Raw genomic sequence first — 20,090 nt, forward strand, 5'->3', positions numbered from 1 at the left:
TCATGGATTGAATTTCTTTGCAAGTGCAATGAATTTGGTGTGTGTATTTGTGAGTCTGTGGAAGAAATGTTATTTATAATGCTTAGGGGGTAGTCACTGTAATATCATGCCAAATATCGGGCCACTCCCTAAACTGAAATGTTTCCAATTACTTCCAAATTCTGTGACAAAAATCAAAGGTTCTGAAAGCTAAGAAACAAATCTGCTCTAGCCATTATGTCCTTAACTCTGTTTGTGCCCTATGGGCCAATCTCAGGGGCTGAATTTTCTTATCTGGGAAATGGGACCAGGGACTTCAACTCAGATGACTTGGATGTTCTCAGATATACATAAAATGAATAACACTAAAATTCTTAGTCACATAAATGCTGCTATATAAATAGTAATGTCTATAAAAAGTTACGGATAGGTATTAATGGGACAATTAATAATTGTGCTATTTTAATAGCCTTATTGTTTTATATGATTGTTTCAAATCTCCAAACTTCTGAACATCTTAAACTGAAGGCATAGAGAAATTTAAATGGTACAAAATGCTAGCATAATAATATGGTACTTGTGGTCATATTTGCAAACATTCCTAAACCCCTGGTTAGCAGTATAAATTCTTATCTTTTGCCTAGGCAGTAAATTCATTCCTACAGTAATGACTTCAGAACCTAAGATTTCACCAGAATGAAATCTAATAGCATCAAGAGTATGTAGCACTTCGTTAAACAGAGTATTCCCTAAACTCAAGGCACCTAAAAGTTCAATTAAGGAGACTGCGAGGGTGGGGGAGGGAGGAGGATTATGAATAAGAAGTGTTTCAGTAAGAACTGAACTTCTCTTCGAAGAAGCAAGGCCCTAATTTCTAGAGTACTGCAAGCAAGGGATCAAAGGTTTTTGGAAGTTTTTCTGGAGGAGACACAAAGTCAAGAAAGACTTCTAAGGATAAGCAAAGGATTGGAACACCCCTTTCCCTCCCTAAACCGAGGACGCGTTTTAGATTCAGCTGTACTAAGACGTCTTCCTATAAAACAAAGCCAAGACGTAAATGTAAGAGTATCAGAGGTGTGGCATCTTTCGGGCTGAGGCTCAGGTTTAAACTCCGCTTTAGAAACAGCAGTCCCGGCTCAGAGCTCGGAAAGGAAGGTCTAGGAGAAGCCATCAGTCAGGTCTTCCCGCAGGAAGGTCGGCGCTGAGGTTGGAACCGGCCCTGGAGCACCAGAGCAGACGCCCTGGGGGTGAGGACAGCTGGGCTGTAGGGCTGGCACAGTCTAGGGGTACGCGTCCATCTCAGCCACTCTTCAGTTTAGCTCCCTACTCCAGGAAAGCGCAGAGGGGTCTCGCCTGGGGGTAGGCTCTCTGGAGGCTGTAAGCGCTCTTTAGGACCTCAGGGAAACCCGAGAGATTCTGGCTTTAGGACCCAGGAACTCCAAGGCAGCCCTGACTTAGTTGCCTTGGACCACAGCACCACCTACTTATAGAAGCATCCCAAGCCTGGGCCCTGCTGCATCTCCATCGGAAAGTGCGCTCGCCATCCCTTCGCCCTCCCAGGAGCGTTCTGTCTCCCACAGCTTGAAAGAGAGAAACCTTAGCTGAAAAGTGGCTGTGGAGAGAGCTCTGGAAACCGCACAATTGGATACGGATCCAGAGAGTGAGAGCGGGCGTGCCCCTCGCCTGAGGATCGCACTCACCGGCCGGGACGCAGCATCCCAGAGGCTGCGGTCCCGCCCGCCCAGCCGCGCTCCTGCTAGGCGCGGTCAGTCCGGAGGAACCTCCGCGCGCTTCGAACCCACCGCGGCCGCCCGTACCCCAGAGCTGCCACGCGCTCCCTGCGGGCCTCGGCAAACTTTTCCCCAGCCCACGTGCTAGCGAGGTGTCTCGCTTAGCGATCCCGGGATGGAGCGCCGCGCCTAGGCACGCCGCGCAGCCTGAGACGTGAGTGCTCACGGTAGGCGACCCGCGCCCGCCACCGTGGCCACAGCGCCTGGGTACCCCACTGCTGGGCCAGAGGACCTAAGAGCGAGCCTTTAACCTGCACCCTCGGGGACCGTGGAGGTCTTTTCTTTTCCCGAAGCGCCCGCGCAACGTCCCTTCCCCGGGGTCGGAGCCTGTAAGTCCGCAGAGGTTGCTAATTCACTGATTGTAATCACCTTGCTCTCCAAGTTGCCTGCAGCTGTGCGCTCCGGGTTAAGCCGCTCCGCGGCTCGCGCCAGGCAGTGAGTTCGCTTTCCCCCTCCCTTCCCTTCTTAAATTGGGACGCGTGAAAAGGCAGCTGCCTCCCTGGGCCTCTCTCCACCCGGCTTTTCCTCCTCGTCTCTCAGGTTCAAGGCGGAGAGATGCCGAACTGACCCGCGCGGCCCCCCTGGCTAGTGGAGGCTCCCCCCTCGGCGTCTTCCCCAGCAGCGCGGTCTGCGCCGGCTCCTCGGATGAGCCCTCCAGTTTCCCTACTTTGAGAGGCGTCTCTCCCCAGCCCGACCGCCCAGATGCAGTTTCGTCTTTTCTCCTTTGCCCTCATCATCCTGAACTGTATGGATTACAGCCACTGCCAAGGCAATCGATGGAGACGCAGTAAGAGAGGTGGGTTCTACTCTGCCGGAGCCGCGTGGGGTCGGGGGCGCCGGCGGCGGCACTCGCCCCCGGGCTCAGGTGGGCAGGGCCGTGCCCTCCACCCGGCCTTTGGGCTCCTCACTTTCCGGGCCCCGGGGCGCTGCCGAGAGCTCGGTCTTTTCTGTCTTCAGGAGGCGCGGCGAGCCGGGTGAGCCCGGCTTCCTGCGGGCGCTCCGGGCTGAGAGGTGCGGTCCGCACCCACGTTAGCTGTCGAGCTTCTACTTCTGAACTCTTCTCTATAGGTCTCTCTCTCTCTCTCTTTTTTAATCTGGCATCCTTTTTTTTCCTTATTATTTTTTGTCTTTTTCTCTTTTTAGTCCTCTCAACTATCTCCCCTGCTCTCATTTTTCTCTACCTTCGCCACCCACGTGCGCCCCAAACCCTGTCCCCAGATGGTTTTCGACCGGCCTACCTACAACTGTGTGTATGTGTATCTGTGCTGTGTCTGTGTCTGCGCGCGCGCGTGGGCCAGAAAGCACGAGCGAGAGGGCTGGGGAGGGGTACCAAGTCGTTGTGGAGGATCTGCATTTCCAGGAAAAGAGCAATACTGTCTTCCTCTGGACCTTAAGACGAGGTGGAAGGACTCACTGAACTTGGTACACTGAACAGCAGCTCGTGCGCAGGTTGTTTTGGGGGGAACGCTCGCTGGCAGAATGATACTTTGGGGACAGGCCCGAGTTTGCCCTCTGCGTTTACTTCCCTCACAAGCAGCTATTTCTGAGGTTCCTGGCCTCGGTGACACTCACGTGTGGCTTTTTAGCCGCCCCTCCCTCTCCATCACATATGTGCGCTGCCGGAAGGCCAGTGGAAACCTCCAGAACGGTTTCAGAGAGCTAGCTTCCCCGAAGATTTAGTGCGCCCGTGTTTGAGTCCTGCTGCGGCTGCAGCTAATCTAACTTCATTTTAGGGGAAGGGCCGCTAAACACAATGAAGTCTCCTGAAGGATTTAAATACAAACCACAACACTCCCACCGCCAACACACACGCTCACCTTGCACTACTGCCTCACAGCAGCTCCCCAGAATTTATCCATCTTGGTCCAGCAATTTGGACTTATGCGCAGTTAGAATTTGTCCTGAGGTTGACAGATTTGGATTTTTCTGGGATGTGAACGTCTCGCTCGACCTGTGATGTGGGTTGTTTCTGACTCGTTTTATGGACTCTCCAGTCCTGCATCCAGATTTTGGAGAGAGCTTTTTGCGCCTTTATTTTTTCAAAGCTTTTTAGGACGTCGTTAAGCTGTTCTCACCTAAACGCGGGGCTGAAGGTTGGCCGGCCTGAGGGCAGAGCCCAGGACAGCTGGTCGTGTGCGATTTCCGCCACCTCCGCTTTGCAATTGACACCATGGAGCTGTGCTTTAAAAGGACACCCCTTTCTCCAACCCCCGGTTCTCTTACTCTTGGTCTTTCATTTCTGACATGTCGAAAATGCTTATCTTCACAAGTTTTTCTGAATAAATACATTAGGGAGGAATTTCTTCCCAGAGGCTGTGAAAGTTTAATATTGTTATGTCTTGCAAAAGTCCCTTTCCATCTCCTTCACCTCCCTTTTCCTTTCTCCACCCCAGTATTTTCTTACCAGGTATCACTTGGTAGAGCTGGCAGGTTTTGATTACACTGTGGTCAAAGTGTTTGGAGAGGTTCCCCCCACCCTCCTCCTTATAAACAGAGGTTACAGTCTATTTGATTGAAAAGACTAACATTCAACATACAGAAAGAGCTAAAACCCCTTGCCAAATTCTTGTTTATTAAATGACTTGCTAATTCAGCGATGTCTTTCTGATCCACACTGCTTGTTGCATTGTGGTTGAATGGGGAGGAATCGAGCTTGTTGCTCTAGTAGAACTTAACACATAGATGCTCTTTGGTGGAGCATGGCTTTACAGCACCCCTGCGGCCAGAAGCGATACTGCATGCTTTTATTTGCAGTGCCATCTCCAAAGTTCTGCCTATGCCTCCTTAAGGGTCTGATGCAAAACCTATTTGTTTCAAAGCTGCTTTAGCAAAATCTCAAGGCAATTACTGCTACATCCCCAAGTGCTGACCTTCAGGAACCCGATTCTAAAGTGTGCAGCTTTTGCCACTGTAGAAACTTGTGCCAGACAAACCTTTCAATTTAATAAATTTCAAATGCTTTCAAACTACATATAAACTAGTAAGGTTGTAAAGGAAAAAAAAATCAAAGTGTGTGTGTTTCACTTAACAGATGTCCCTTCCCAAATCTCAAGCTGCTGGCTAAAATAACTTCGGTCCTTAAAAGTGACCACACTATCTGTGCCAACAAAAGGCATACTGTGTTTTTAATTAAAAGTGGAACTACTTAAAGGGCTGGCTAGTCAGTGTAGGGTGATAGTAGCTTTTCTGCTTTGCAAGAAAGCTTAAGGATTGCATTGTGAGAGTATTGAAATGAATAGAGATCTAACTCAGGTTGTGTGAATTGTCCCTCTTCACAGGCTTAAGCTGGTTTTAATTGATCTCATGTCCGCTGATTGATCATACACCAATTGTTGCGCATACCAAACAATTGGCTTCCCAAAGGAGATTGATTTAAATTAGTTCCTTGGTGAATGCTTGAGTACTAGCCAAATCATGTCAGTAGTGACAGTTGACATGCTAGAGCCTATTGTGGTACCAACATTTCCCCTTTTCCCTTTGTTTTGGATGGTGGCAGCTAAGTATTACTTTCTAGGAAGAAAAGTGATTAGTACCATAAAAAAAAGGTGCTCTGGCTTAGAAGACCAGTTATTTTCTTGACTTTGTGCTGTGATGTCGGCAGCAGTGATATCAGGATTGGTTAGGCTAATGCCTGGGATCTGATTCTTTTCCTTTTTTTCATATTCCATCTGCAAATAATCAAACCTTCACTGTGGAGCATTCTCAGAACTCCTTTGGCATTATGTTTAGTCTGCTCTATGATCTCAGATGCTCTATAATATCATTTTCTTAATGAAATAAAATTCTTGGCAGAGATCAGATAATTTAGTCAGTTAAAATCAGTTGCATCCAGTTTAGAATAGAGAGCAAATGTATCATTTAACTCTATGCTTTATTTCAAAATATGGCCAGAGGATTAGAGACTAGAATATCAGATAAAACTTAAGGGGAGACCATCATAAACAACACTAGCCACCTACGAGTCTTTTGTCTGCTTATTTAGAAAACAAAACCAGACAATAGAAATGCATTTGATAGTGACTGCTGGGGCCTGGCAGCAATATATTCGAAAGTAAGGCACAAACACAATAGTGTGGATGGATTTCTTATAGAGGGGAGACACATGCCAATGTTTTGAAAAGCTGATTGACAACTCGTGTTTTGTCTACGTGGTAACAGTCATAACTCATTGGCCCTCTCACTCTCCAGTCCCTTTTGAAATATAGTCATTATTAGCTACTGTTAACCCGTATAACCTGAATCTGTCTTGGGCCTCTTATGATTTATTTGCATGGTAAACTGGGTTATTCAATTTGTTTTATTTGGGGTGTTGGTTGTAAGTCACATTTCAGGCTGAATTACTGAAAGGTGGATAGATATCATGACTTTATTATGGTATTCCTAGGACTTCTTGAGTTTAGTATGTAGTGATTTCGTTTTATATATCTTTTGTCCCAGTGATTTTTACCGGTCACAGTTTTACCAGGGATTTATGAAGACTGCTTCATGAAACTCTTAAAAGCAGCAAGGCTCCCAGACATGTAATTGTGTTTCTGGTGGTCTGATGGTAGGGGGCGCGATATGACAAGTGTTTCCTGCCATAGGCTTTTCCCTACTGAAGCTTCAGCTTCTCCCTCCATAACTGCGCATTTTCCTATGATTAGACTTGGCTTCTTCCATGAAACAAATGTTTATCACAAATAGTGTGGTATGTTTCTGGCAACTTTGGTTAAAAAATAAAAAGACTCATGCTTTCTCTTAAAACTTGTAGCGCTAAATTAATTTGTATTTTTAAAAATTGAATGAAAAGATGTGGAGATATTTGCAAGTTTCACAAGTACTTTTAATGATAGCTTATTTCTCACAGTATTCTTTGAAAATAAAAATGGCACATGGAACATATTAACCTACTCTTAAAAGCTTCAAAATACATTTTGTATGCTTACTTTTCTAAGTTCCAGAGTGTTTCAGAAACGCTCGGTGTGATGTTTAACTTTGTAGCATAAATACATTCTTTCTTTTCTTCTGTTGTTAATGGGCTTTTCTTTCAACATAATTCTGAGTTTTTCTGGCTAGTATCTTACCAATGCACAGAGGTTAGAAAGTTGCCATGTCCCAACCAACATCTTACTCTGCTCCTGAAATTTGGAAGTGATTAAGAATAGGTGACATTTCGTCAGGCCTCCACTTAATTCTGGCTTTGTTAACTGTTTATAAATTCAGCCTGGGTAGAATCCAATGTTTGCAGAAATCACAAGTTGGAAATGACACTTCTAATTTCTTAATGAACAGCCGCCTCTTGATGTATTCGGAGACTAACTGGCCAGTTTATAGATTGTCCCGGCCACTTTTTATTCCTTTTCTCCCAACTGACTGCCGTTTGAACCTTTTTTTTTTTTTTTTCTGGAAATAAGCACTCTTACACCTCGCAAGTTCAGGAAATAGATGACTGACAAATCATTTGACATAATACTTCAGAACCACCCTGCTAAAAGGAGGTAGTAAGCTCAAAATATTCTTTTTTCAAAATGTTGTGATGTTCGTTCCCCTCCCCCTCCATAATCTGCCACAGTCAAGGGTTGACCATTAGATAAAGAGTGTTGCATGTCATATTGGTAAGTTTTCACATATTTGAGCTGGAATGCATATGGAAGGCACTAATTAATAAAGTACATAAATAATATATAATCATATAGGGAAGGCATATCTATTACATGCTTATATGTGTGTGTATATGTAGGTGTGTGTGGAGTGGGGACAGTATGACCATGGATGGTTGGCTTTTTGCAACTAAAAAGGGCTTTTGCTCATCTTTCCCGTTTTTCATCTTGTTCTTAGGAGCAGGACAGGGGTCCGAGGAAAGCTGTGGTGAGGGGTTAAGGACTAGGAGAGGGAATGGGTAAGGACACAGTGTTCTTACTCTTTCCAAGGCCCACCCCTCCCTTGTCTTTCTCGCCTCTAGGACCTTTCTGTATGAGTAGCCCTCTTTTCAAGCATGCTGCTATCCCTCTTGCCCTGAAATTTCCTTCTTTCTCATATTTCTTTCCAGTCTTTTGCTTCACTTCAGCCCTTCTCTTGTCTTGCCTTATGATCCTCTTTCATTCACTCACTCTGCAATCTGTCACAACCTGGCTTCTACCTCTGTTTTATGGGAAGGATTTTCTTAGTGGTCATCCATGCTCAATACTCACCTCAATGCCAACCCTGCCTATGTCGTTCCGGTCTTCCCGTCACTAGGATGATCACTCCTTTCCAAGGTTGTTTTTTTCTTAGTGACACGGCATTCAGTTTTGCCTCCCATATTCTGTGCATTTTCCTTCTTTGGTCTCCTTATTCACAGCTGGAATATGCGGGTATTTCCTTACTTTTCTTCTTTCCCTTGGAGGATTTTATCCATCCCTGTATGCTCAACTGCTTTTTCCATGTAAAGTCCTTTAGCTCTATCCCCCATTTTTTTGAGCTTCAGGTTATATTACTTTCTGATTTCCCAGCTACTGCCGCATGGATAGATACTTCACACACCCTCATATGTGGATAGATTCCATTCCATGCACACTAAACTTGACAACACATTCTATGTGCTCTCCCAAATATGTTCCTCTGCTTGTGTTCCCTTTTCCTGTTCATGGGTTTCTGTGTGTTGAGGCTGGAAGCCTCACTACAGTCTTTGGCTTGCCTGTTGTCTCTATTATTGGTTTGTTCAGTCTTGGTAGGAGGCATCAGAAATGTTGCTTGTATCTACCCCACACTTTCCATCCCCAAAGGTATTTCCTAGATCAGATTCTCACTCACTCCTCATCTCTCATCATCCACTTCCTCCTCACTCCATCCTTTACAATGCTGCCACACTGAATTCTTCTCAATGTGATCCACAGATCTGAGCATGTTACTTCTTTGCTAATAAACCTCAAACCTCCCAGGTCTCCATATTGACCTAAGAATAAGTCCCAGCTTCTTTCACTTTACATTCAAGGGCGCTCCACCATCTGATCACAGCCTTTTTCTAATCTTCCACCGCCATGAAAGTACTGTACGCTCAAGCTATACTAAATTATTTCGTTTTCAACCATACCATTGTGTGTTCATGCTTTTGTGTTGTTGAGCATGCGGTGGTGCCCAGCTAAATAAAATGTCACTGCCTCTGTGAAGCCTTCCTGGAATTTTCCCTAAAAGCTTGCCTAGCTTTTCATGCTACTCCTATAGGACTCTCATTTTACCTTTATTCTGATTATTTTGCCGTATGTGCCATCTTTTCTATATATGGAGCTCCTCTAGGGCAGAACATTCATCTTCAGTTCAGTTCAATCATTCAGTCATGTCCGACTCTTTGCGACCCCATGAATCGCAGCACGCCCAGGCCTCCCTGTCCATCACCAACTCCCGGAGTTCACTCAAACTCACATCCATCGAGTCGGTGATGCCATCCAGTCATCTCATCCTCTGTCGTCCCCTTCTCCTCCTGCCCCCAATCCCTCCCAGCATCAGAGTCTTTTCCAATGAGTCAACTCTTCACATGAGGTGATTTTGGAGCCCAAAAAAATAAAGTCTGACACTGTTCCCACTGTTTTCCCATCTATTTGCCATGAAGTGATGGGACCAGATGCCATGATCTTAGTTTTCTGAATGTTGAGCTTTAAGCCAACTTTTTCACTCTCCTCTTTCACTTTCATCAAGAGGCTCTTTAGTTCCTCTTCACTTTCTGCCATAAGGGTGGTGTCATACTTCTCAAACCAGGCCAAATAGAGTGCTTCCTCCACAAGTTGTGCCTGAACAAAAAAGTCATTGAGACTTTGTTGTTTGCTCTTAAAATAATGCTAAAGACTTAATGAGAAATGTTTTTCTTTTTTGGGGGGTCAGCTTTCACCTTTTTATTTTGTCTTGGGTATAGCTGATTAACAGTGTTGTGCTAGTTTCCGGTGAACAGTGAAGGGACTCAGCCGTACATATTCACATGTCCATTCTCCCCCAACTCCCCACCATCCAGGCTGCCACATGACATTGAGCAGAGTTCCCTGTGCTTTACAGTAGGTCCTTGTTGGTTATCCATTGAAAGTATAGCAGTGTGTACGTGTCCATCCCAGACTCCCTAACTGTCCCTTCCCCCAAGAAACTGTACCTTCGTTCTCTAAGTCTGTGAATCTTTTTGTTTTATAAGTTAATTTGTGTCATTTCTTCTTAGATTCCACATATCAGGGGTTTCATGCAATGTATCTCCTTCTCTGTCTGACTTTTTCACTCAGTATGACAATCTCTAGGTCCGTCCATGTTGCTGCAAACAGCATTAGAAATGATTTTTCTTTTAAATTCAAAGTTCTTTGCACATGGTTGAAGTTTGAATGAATAATTAGATAATAGATATAATTTCATTATTTACTGTTCTTTAGAGTTTAAAGATAAGCGATGCTGACATATGAAAGCGTCCCCAGTCTAGCCTTATTCTGAAGCCTCTGATGGTCCTCAGCATTTCACAGAATACATGAGTGCCCTTGTGTGTTCTCCTATAACTGTTTATTATGTGGATGATAGAGGATGAGTTGGGGCAGGGGAGGGGAAACTGGGAGTAACCTGTATCTAAAGGTACTTCTAGAAAAACAAACAAAAAATAAAAACAAATAAAAAAATTAGAAATAAATAAAAATACTTCTAAGGAAAGGGCCAAAAGGGATTTTCATTTCCAAACTCTTGGTCTGTATGAATAATTATTTAGACCAAAAAGAAAGTAGTTTTTATCTTCTTAAAAGGCAATCATATTAATAGCATAAATTAGTGCAGGCAGACATTCAATCTTATATTTATGACTTTAATATAGCTATGTAGACATACCTATGAGAGACAGATGTGTGTGTGTGCATGTGTGTGCGTGTGTGTATTACAATAAGTTTTGGTGTAGCTGTGAACAGACTACACAGTTTTTGTCCAGTGCCTACCAGGAGAACACAGACATTTTGCTGCCGTTTGAAGGAGGTGAGACTGGCTTGACTGATGAAGAAGCTGAGGTGCTTACTGAAATGTGTTATTTAAAAAACCAATAGTTAAGTGGAAGAGAGCTAGAACTAGAACCCAGCCCTCCTGAACTCACTGACTTTTCCTGAACAAAGTACACTTTAAACATAAGCATTCATTTTAAAAAAAGAAATCACCTTTGAAGTCATTCAGATATTCTTTGGACCCAGAGTCTCACTGAGCCTCTAAACTTGCCGCAACTCAATAATGCTAACATAACTGGCATTAAGGAACTTAAGGCTGAGGGGTGAAATAACTGAGGTTTAGGACCGTAACAGACCCTGATGCTGGGAAAGATTGAAAGCAGGAGGAGAAGGGGACAACAGAGGATGAGAGGGTTGGATGGCATCACCTATTCAATGGACATGAGTTTGAGCAAGCTCCAGGAGATAGTAAAGGTCAGGGAGGCCTGGTGTGCCGCAGTCCATGGGGTCAGAAAGAGTCGGAAATGACTGAACTGACTGACTGAAGATTATAGTGTGATCTGGTAAAAGCTTGCATGCTTGTGTTGCTAATTTTTTAAGTCCTCATTCTTGAATATTAATTATAGGAACTTTAATTTCCGGTACTCTAGTAGCCAGAACCAGAGAAGGCAATGGCACCTCACTCCAGTACTCTTGCATGGAAAATCCCGTGGGCGGAGGAGCCTGGTAGGCTGCAGTCCATGGGGTCACTAACAGTTGGACACAACTGAGCGACTTCACTTTCACTTTTCACTGTCATGCATTGGAGAAGGAAATGGCAACCCACTCTAGTGTTCTTGCCTGGAGAATCCCAGGGACGGGGGAGCCTGGTGGGCTGCTGTCTATGGGGTTGCTCAGAGTTGGACACGACTGAAGCGACTTAGCAGCAGCAGCAGTAGCCAGAACAATTATGTATGTGTCTCTGAGGGTGTGCTTGTGCATTTGTATGTAAATATGTGTGTTGTAGGTGTGTGTGTATGTGTATATATATAATATATACATATACTTTACATATACACATTTATATCATGAAACCATCATATGATCAGAATAGCCAATCAAGGTTAGAGGAAAGCTAGTAAGTATTATTTTTACTCTTAAGAAACTATAATTTAGGTAGTTCTTCACCTTATCTAGTCATTTTGGGGAAAACCTTTACAATTAAAGCCATTTGATTTTTTCATTACCTGCTGAAAGATACTAAAAGCACTTATAAAACAACTGGCTCTGCACATTTCTTTTGAGCAAAGCTTCTTGGGGTCCAGAGATGGGGCCAGGGATTTTGTGAGTCTCCAAATATTTTCTTTCTTTTTTTTTTTTTTGAGTGTAAAGAGAGATTCTAGAGCTTTCACTGCAGCCTTAAAGTGGCCATGGTTATCTTTCCTTAAAGAAGTTAAGAAGCATTGGTTAAAGAGATAGAAGTAGACTGTATTAATGAGCATGATGCCCGTTGGCTGCTTCAGATTCACATAGACATTTGTTTCCTAAAAGTTTATTTTCAGTGTGTGGGTTTCCAGCCATTTGCCATGTGTGTACTTCATAATATGAGGACACATTGGAAACACTACCTCAAGACTTATTGCAGTAAGTAATTACTTGGCTAATAATCCCTTTCTCAAAGGCAATAGTTGTTATATTGTCTCTATTCCCTAAAAAGTTTATAAAAGTACAAAATAAACAAAATAAGGGGCTCTGTTAAAACTTCTCGTATGGTCTAATTTTTATCTCGTTAACTAAACAGTAATATAAAGTTTTAGAAATCAGTGTTGCAATTTTCCAGCTGACGATGTGCAGTGCTGGCATTGATGGGATTTGTATGTATCACGCTGCCAGTTCACAGACCGGTCAGAACCAGGCAGAGCACTCTTGACTTCTGACCAAGCATGCTTTTACTAGATTTTTGCTGCTGGGTCACCCCACTTAGAATTTTCCTACTCTGATGGCCTTGGTCTCTTAACCTATCTATGGATTCAGCGATCCAACCAGCCACCAGCTTTTAAAATAGACCGATAGAGGGCGCACTTTGCATTCTTTTCCTCTTGCTTTGTTCTAGGTTTTGTGCTTGCCTTGCTCTCTCTGTCCAGTAGGTTCAGGTGGCAAACCTGTTCTACAATTTCCAGTAAGACTGATGCTGTGAAGAACTTGACTTCCTCATGGAGAGGAAGGGAAAAAGAATCATAAAGAGAGCTTTCAGTTTTACTGAAATGTCTGGTTTTGGTCCCTAGACTCCTTATGACAAGACCTTCTCACCAAAAGGCAAACTTAACCAACCTCACAATTTTAATGACTGTGAGGCAGATATTAAGCCTAGATAGAGATTGTGTTAACCTGGAAGTGCATTACAGCTTTTGTAACTACTTTGGAAAACATTAGTTTTTATTTTTTTAAAAAGAAGGTTTACCATAATCTACAAGCCTAAAAGTGTAAGCAGCTGGTAAAATTTGGAGTTGACCAAACGACTTCAAGTTAATACTTCTCAACTGTTTGTCAAATTCTGTAGTCTTTATGTAGAGACCCATTTCATTCAACAGATCTCTCACGTTGTAACCCTTTGAAAATGGTAAAAATTGTCTGACCTTCTCTTGAAAATCCAAAGTTTAATTTTTTTTCAGTTCTCTTTCTCCTTCATGTAATAAAGTCTGATAGAGAACTTAATTCTGTCCCCTTGTTGCTGATCACCTTCCATTTGTATTTTTTCTTTTTGTAATCTGTTTCATTTTGTAATGCCTTTTTCTTGTAGCCAAAAGCTAGCTTTTGAAATTCCTTGGCAGTCCAGTTGTTAGGGCTAGGAGACTAATTTGAAAAACCAAATGTTGTTTGATAGTGGACAGCGGTGGTTCCCAGAATCGTGATTAGTGGGTTGAGGTTAGTTTGGCTGCGGAGCATGGGCAGCTATTCACACCACTCCCGGTGGTCAGTAAGTCATGTAGTGACTGATGTGATTCTTGACCGAATCTGTCAATGATGAAAGATTTCTCTGTCCCCTCTTTAAATAATACTATCCTGAAAATTGATCTAGGGCTGGGCAATTGTCCCTTGAAAATTGATTGTTTAAAGTTATGAATTTTGTGCGATTTAATTGTTCTTATGTAGAAGTGAAAGTAACTAGTTCTTCGTAGCTGCTGTGGGTAATCTCAGTGTGATTTTGACTCAAAAGTGACTCAATGTAAATAACTGTTCTAAAGACTTTGGCAAGCTTGGAGTCGTCATCTTTTTTGTTGTTGTTGTTGAATTCTGAGGGAGTTCTGAAGAAATGGGAGAGCCTGGACCTAGAGAGAGGAGGAAAGAGCAGAAATAGGATCAGTTCTTTCCAGGACTTGGGGCGTGTCATGTAGAGGCTATACCAGAGCCTTCCTGCAAAGTGTGTTTCAATCCATTACCACTCTGTCAAATGTAATTTAAATAAAAGGATGCGATTCATTCTTTTGGGACTCAGGCAAAATGAAGGAGGCTCACAGGGAGGAAGAGTATGGGTTATATTTAAGAAACTATCCATTCATGTAAAAGATCCCTTCTTGATGCCCTGAATCATTGGAAATGGCCCTTCTCCAACAGTAGAGCATATCTTTTAAGGGTGTTGTCAAAACAGAGGCTGTACTGAGCATAGAGAAATGTTGGAGGGCCACTCACACTGTAAGAGCCATGATGAGCACACTTGTAATGCATGTGATGTCTAAGAGGTGTGTAAATAGAAATTTGTGCTGGCAATTATTTGGATTCAAATTATTATAAGACCTAACTCTGTCCTTCCTAAATAGAGGACACTAAACAAAATTCTTTAGATTCTGCATCTCATTCCTCTGAGTTATGATTCTAAGTTTCAATGATAAATATCATCCATGTTGAAGTTTAATCTGAATTCTCAAAAAGCAAAAGATATTTCTCAATTGGTACGTGACCATGATGTCAGTTTCGAGAACATTTCATTGTAAGACAGTCAGATTTCAATGCAGCTATAACCAGCATGGGTTTTACCATACCAATACTTTGCTTTCTTTAATGGGGTGACTAGACTGGAAGATAAAGAAGCATTTGACAAAAAATTTATTAATCATACTACTTTGCACTTATGAAAGCATACTAGGCTTAAAAATTCTTTTGGAACACAGAAATGCATGCATATTATGCAATATTAAGATTATGTTACTTGAATTACATTTGACAGAGTGGTGAGTAATGGATTGATACACACTGTTACAATAAAGGACCTCTCTTCAGTCTTGTTTGGAACAATATTTTCTTAATGATTTGGTTGAATACAGATAACATGTCAACCACAGTTTTGCATAATATGAAGTTGAAGAGGACATTAAATGTTGGTTGGTTACAAAAAGATCCTGATGGCTGGGAATAATAGCAGGAGGAACTTAGGAATAAAATCTTTTTTAAAAAGTTAGTGAATTTGACTCCATCAGGTCTCAGTTGTGGTACTCGAGATCTTCAGCTTTTAGCTGTGGCATGCAGGATCTCAACTTAGGTTCAGCAGGTGGGATCTAGTTCTCTGAGAAGGGGATCAAATCTGGGCCCCCTGCATTGGGAACACAGAGTCTTAGCCACTGGACCACCAAGGGAGTCCCTGAATGAAATCTTAACAAGAAAAATACAGTTTAGATCTTAAGTTGAAGAAATCGACTATGGAAGAAAAGGATGTGGGAGAGAAGGGGTTATCGTTCATTTTTGACTGATCCTGAGGTGACAGTGGCGTATAGTAATGATATAGTTGCAAAAACGAGTTGGTTGCATTAAGAGAAATGTTTACCTACATTAAAGAACGAGGTAGGTGAAGGTCCTCAGCGCACACCAGTGTCCTCTAGATGGCACTACTTTCAGAGTTGGCAGCACACGTTATAATACTGCATTGATTTCCTAGGGCTCCTGTAGCAAAGTACCACAAACTAGGTAACTTAAAAAGCAAAAATTAATTTTCTTACAGTTCTAGAAGCTAGAAGCACGGTATTAAGGTGTCAGCAGGTCTATGCCCACTTTGAGACAACAGAGGAGGACACTTCCTTGCCTCTTCTGGCTTCTAGGAGCCTTAGATATTCCTTAGTTTGCGGCGGCCTAACTCCAATCACTTCCTTCATCTTCACAAGGCTGTCATCCCTCTGTGTTTGGTTTCTCATCTCTTCTTACAACAATACCATTTATGTTGGAGGATACCCCATATTCTCTTAATTACAGCCGCAAAGATAATATTTCAAAATAAACTCACATTCACGGGTACTGAGGTATATGGCTTCAGCATATATTTTAGCGAGTACCACACAACCAATAGGTCCTAAACTGTGTCAGACCTTTTAGGTTCTTTAAATCCTCATTTTCAAAACTCTGAAATAAGTATTATTAATTATACCATAACAAGAGTATTAAAAGATAAAGTATTGGCAATAGAGGTATAATATTAATAACTAGAGTTGAGACCACTGTATGTAGACTGTGTACTACATGTAAAGCGTGATATTAATGACACCTCTGGACTTGTGCACACAGTGGCCCTGGGCGTGGGGATGCTTTAGACATGGTTTATAAGTGTATAGGTTTTGAAATGGGACCCGCAAATTCCTTTTTGCCGCTAAAATTCCATGAAATTGCATAAATCCATCTGAGTGTGTTGATTTACATTTTCAAATAAATACGTGAATCAAATTGACTTCTTGTTCAGCTAAAACTGAGAAAGAACGTGAAAGGTCGCTCAGTTGTGTCTGAGTCTTTGTGACCCCTTGGACTGTAGCCCACCAGGCTCCTCCATCCATGGGATTCTCCAGGCAAGAATACTGGAGTGGGTTGTCATTTCCTTCTCCAGGGGGTCTTCCTGACCGAAGGATTGAACCCAGGTCTCCTGCATTGCACAGAGATGCTTTTCCCTCTGAGCCACCAGGGAAGCCAAAAAAACCCTGAGAATTCTCTTCAACTGCCTTCTTTTTGAAATTTACAGAACTCCAGGAGCTGTTAGCCTCCTTTATGAAGTAATGTTTTCAATTACTCAAATATCAACATGGTCAACATGCTTCTGGTATTAGAGGTATCTTAAATTAGTTCCCTCTGATTTTGAGTAGTATCTAGGAGTACTTGAGTACTAGGAGTACTAGGAGTACTTTGAGTAGGAGCTTCCCAGGTGGTGCTAGTGGTAAAGAACCTGCCTGCCAGTGCAGGAGACACAAGACATGAGGGTTCAGTCCCTGGGTCGGGAAGATCCCCTGGAACAGGAAGTGGCAACCACTCCAGTATTCTTGGCTGAGAAGTCCCGTGGATCGAGGAGCCTGCTAGGTTACAGTCCATGGAGCTGCAAAGAGTGGAACATGACTAAGCAACTGAGCACACACACGGGAGCTGGATCTGTTCATACTTGTGTGCTCTAGATAAAGGGCTAGGAGGAACATACTTAAATGTTCTCACATTTTGAATGTGATAAGTTTTAAACATACACAAAAGCAGAGAGGGTGGCATAATGACTGCCTGTCACCCAGGTTGAACAAACATTGAGATTTCATCACACTGGTTTCATCTATTCTTCATATCCTTAAGTTTTTATTGCTATGTTATAAAGCAAATCTTAGATATTACACCGTTTTACCTTATTTCTGTATGCATTTCTTACAAATACAAACATTTTCTTAGCAAACCATGATGTTATTAACGTACTTGACTAAATTTCTTATTCCTTGGTAACACCTCATAATCAGAATGTCATCAAGCTTCATCAGTTGCCCTGGCAATGTCTTTATACAGCTGATATGCATGAATCGGCATTGACATAACACCCATTCACTGTACTTGGTATGTTCCTCAAGTTCCTTTGATTCTAGAGCAGTACTTTCTTCCCACTTAGTTTTCCATATCACTGACTTACCAAAAAGATCAGGTCTGTTTTCTACAGAACATCTGACATGTCAAATTTTTCCTTTCGCTCCCTTGTGGGGGTAATTTGACATCCTCTATCTGCCATGTTTTTGTAATCTAGAAGTTCTCCTTGAAGGTTTAATTACAGTCAGGCTCAACTCTTTCGACTAGAATGCTTACAGCTGCTGCTGTGGACCTCATATTATAATATGTCAGAAGCACACAACATCCCATGCTTAGTGATGCTAAGGTTAACCAGTAGCTTCATGTGGTAACAGCCCGATTCTTCCATACTGAGGTTCCTATTAACTTTTCATGTAATAGTTTCTCCCATTGATCTTTGTGTGAATTATCAATTACTTTAGGGGTTGTAAAATGGCTTTTTTGTTTGTTTTCTACTTTTATTCCTTCCACAATTATTGCGTGAAATTCAATAGAAAGAACTGTTCCTTTTCAACCATAGTTATTTTGTTAACTATGAAACAGTTCTTAGAGCAGGCAGTACTTAATTCTTCCTCTTTAATTGCAGAGTAATGTTCAGATTAAGGAGTCGATGCCTGTTTGACTGGCCAGTGGGTCAGCTTTGATTTGTGTCGAGCCATGGCCTGTCGGATGGGGGAGGTGAAGTCTTCCAGTAGTTTCTGCTTACTTGAAACATTAGGGCTGGATGACATTAAAAAAAAAAAAAGCACCTCTTTTTTGGCTTCTGCTAACAGAAATGAAATGCAAGCCTTCTGCAAACCTGAATTCTATTAGACATCTCCTGATAATGTTCTCTGTTAACAGCTTTCAGAGAAGGTAGTGAGTGAACATACAGTAGCATCAGCCTAGTGTAATCTGACACTCATTGGGTAGAAAAACAGTACTTTGTGCTACTTAAACATTCGCTGGAAGGCTTAGGGAGGGGAGGAAGGAAAGTATTTGAGGAGATCAACTGGATATTGTAGAATAGAAGTAATGTCACCTGAGAAGGATTAAAGTTTGCTCAAAGGTTGCCCTGAATGGCTGCATGCCGCTTAGAATGGGCGCCCCACGCCCATCGGCGGCTAAGTTTTAGCTGTGCAGTCTTTAACTTGAAGGTATGTGAAGGAAGGATCTAGAGATTGTCTTCAGCACTTAAGTGGCAGTAAAAGTTGTAGGAAAACAATTCCTCCTACTTATTAGCTGCAGCTATTTCTCGATAATTACAGAAGTCTTTCCTTTATCCATTTAAAAACCTACCTCGTTGCTACGAATTAAGTTACCATTGGTATCATTTTTGTATTACCTGTTGAAAAATACTATAGTATCTACATTTCCTAATTTTATTTAGTGAAATTGAAGATTTACTCCCACAAATGTCTATTGGGAAGAGTAGATACGAGCATGCTAAAAAGTTTTTTGAATATAAATATAAACACATTTAGAGCGTGGCTAGCAAGACAACTTGGTAGGTATGTGGTTTTCTTAGAAGTAAAGTGCCTTCACAGTGTTAAGAGAACAGAAAGTGTTATGAGCTGAAGAAACTGGTTATATTGACAGTCAGGGAAACAGAACTGGCAAGGTGCTTCACTTCAATCTGTGTAAAGCAGGAAAAAATGAGCTATATCCACTAATTAGGGCCAGTAGTTCATGTCCCATTTTCTTCACTTGATTTGCAATTTATTTTGGTACGAAATCCCCATCTTGTTGAGATATTTAGGTGTTTTGTCTTGGAAGCAAGTGGTAAAGACTTTATACTATGTTCATGTAAGTCATTCATTTAAAAACCACTAACTGCAGAGTTTATTATGCATATAGTTCCAACATTAATTTTTTGATGGAAATACGGAAAATAGAGAATAAAACAACAAGGAAAACAAAGCTACCAGTCATCTTTCCACTTAGCAGTAATCACTGTTTAACATTTTGATTTTTCTCCTTCAAGATATTTCCTCACCTTGTACATAAATAAAAGGTTTTCAAATTTAATACATCAAGTACACAATTGTAATTATTTTAATGATATGTTTATTTCATAAGTCATTGTTCATCATGACATTTTATTTATTTTTAAATTAATTAACTTTAATTGGAGGGTAATTGCTTTACAATATTATGGTGGTTTTGCCTTGTATTGACATGAATCAGCCACAGGTGTACATGTGTCCCCCATCCTGAACCTCCCTCCTGCCTTCCTCCCCACGCCATCCCTCTGGGTTGTCCCAGAGAACCGGCTTTGGGTGCCCTGCTTCATGCACTGAACTTGCATTGGTCATCTGTTTTACATATGGTAACATACATGTTTCAATGCTATTCCATCATGACATTTTAAAATACATTTCCTTATAATTAGACAGTTAAACAACTTAAGTTTTCTGTGTTAGTAATGCTACTGTGAACATCTTTGTTCGTCTTTTTCCGCATCTTTTTTCCTTGGGAGTCATTCACAGAATAAGATATAACAATTCTTTAACCATGGCATTTATCGAGCACGTACTATGTGCCAGTCACAGATCTTCATGCTGCATGTCATCTTATTTAATCCTCAAATGACCTTGTGAGGTAGGCTCTATTT

General features: G+C 42.0%; 1 protein-coding gene across 2 annotated transcripts in view; it reads left to right on the forward strand.

Moving 5' to 3' along the window:
* The first annotated feature begins 1,415 nt into the window (after positions 1–1,415).
* RSPO2 (R-spondin 2) overlaps positions 1,416–20,090 on the forward strand; it is a 172,393-nt gene continuing 153,718 nt past the window's right edge. Inside the window, exons 1-2 of one of the 2 annotated variants that reach the window (XM_027561316.1) lie at positions 1,416–2,098; positions 2,310–2,565. In XM_027561316.1, coding sequence (XP_027417117.1) covers positions 2,472–2,565 — 94 coding nt within the window. In that variant the 5' untranslated portion in view covers positions 1,416–2,098; positions 2,310–2,471. Of the gene's footprint in view, positions 2,566–20,090 lie in introns of both variants that reach the window. The other variant, XM_027561315.1, reaches the window with a different exon arrangement.

Source organism: Bos indicus x Bos taurus, chromosome 14, assembly GCF_003369695.1.
Source record: "Bos indicus x Bos taurus breed Angus x Brahman F1 hybrid chromosome 14, Bos_hybrid_MaternalHap_v2.0, whole genome shotgun sequence".
NCBI lineage: Eukaryota > Metazoa > Chordata > Mammalia > Artiodactyla > Bovidae > Bos > Bos indicus x Bos taurus.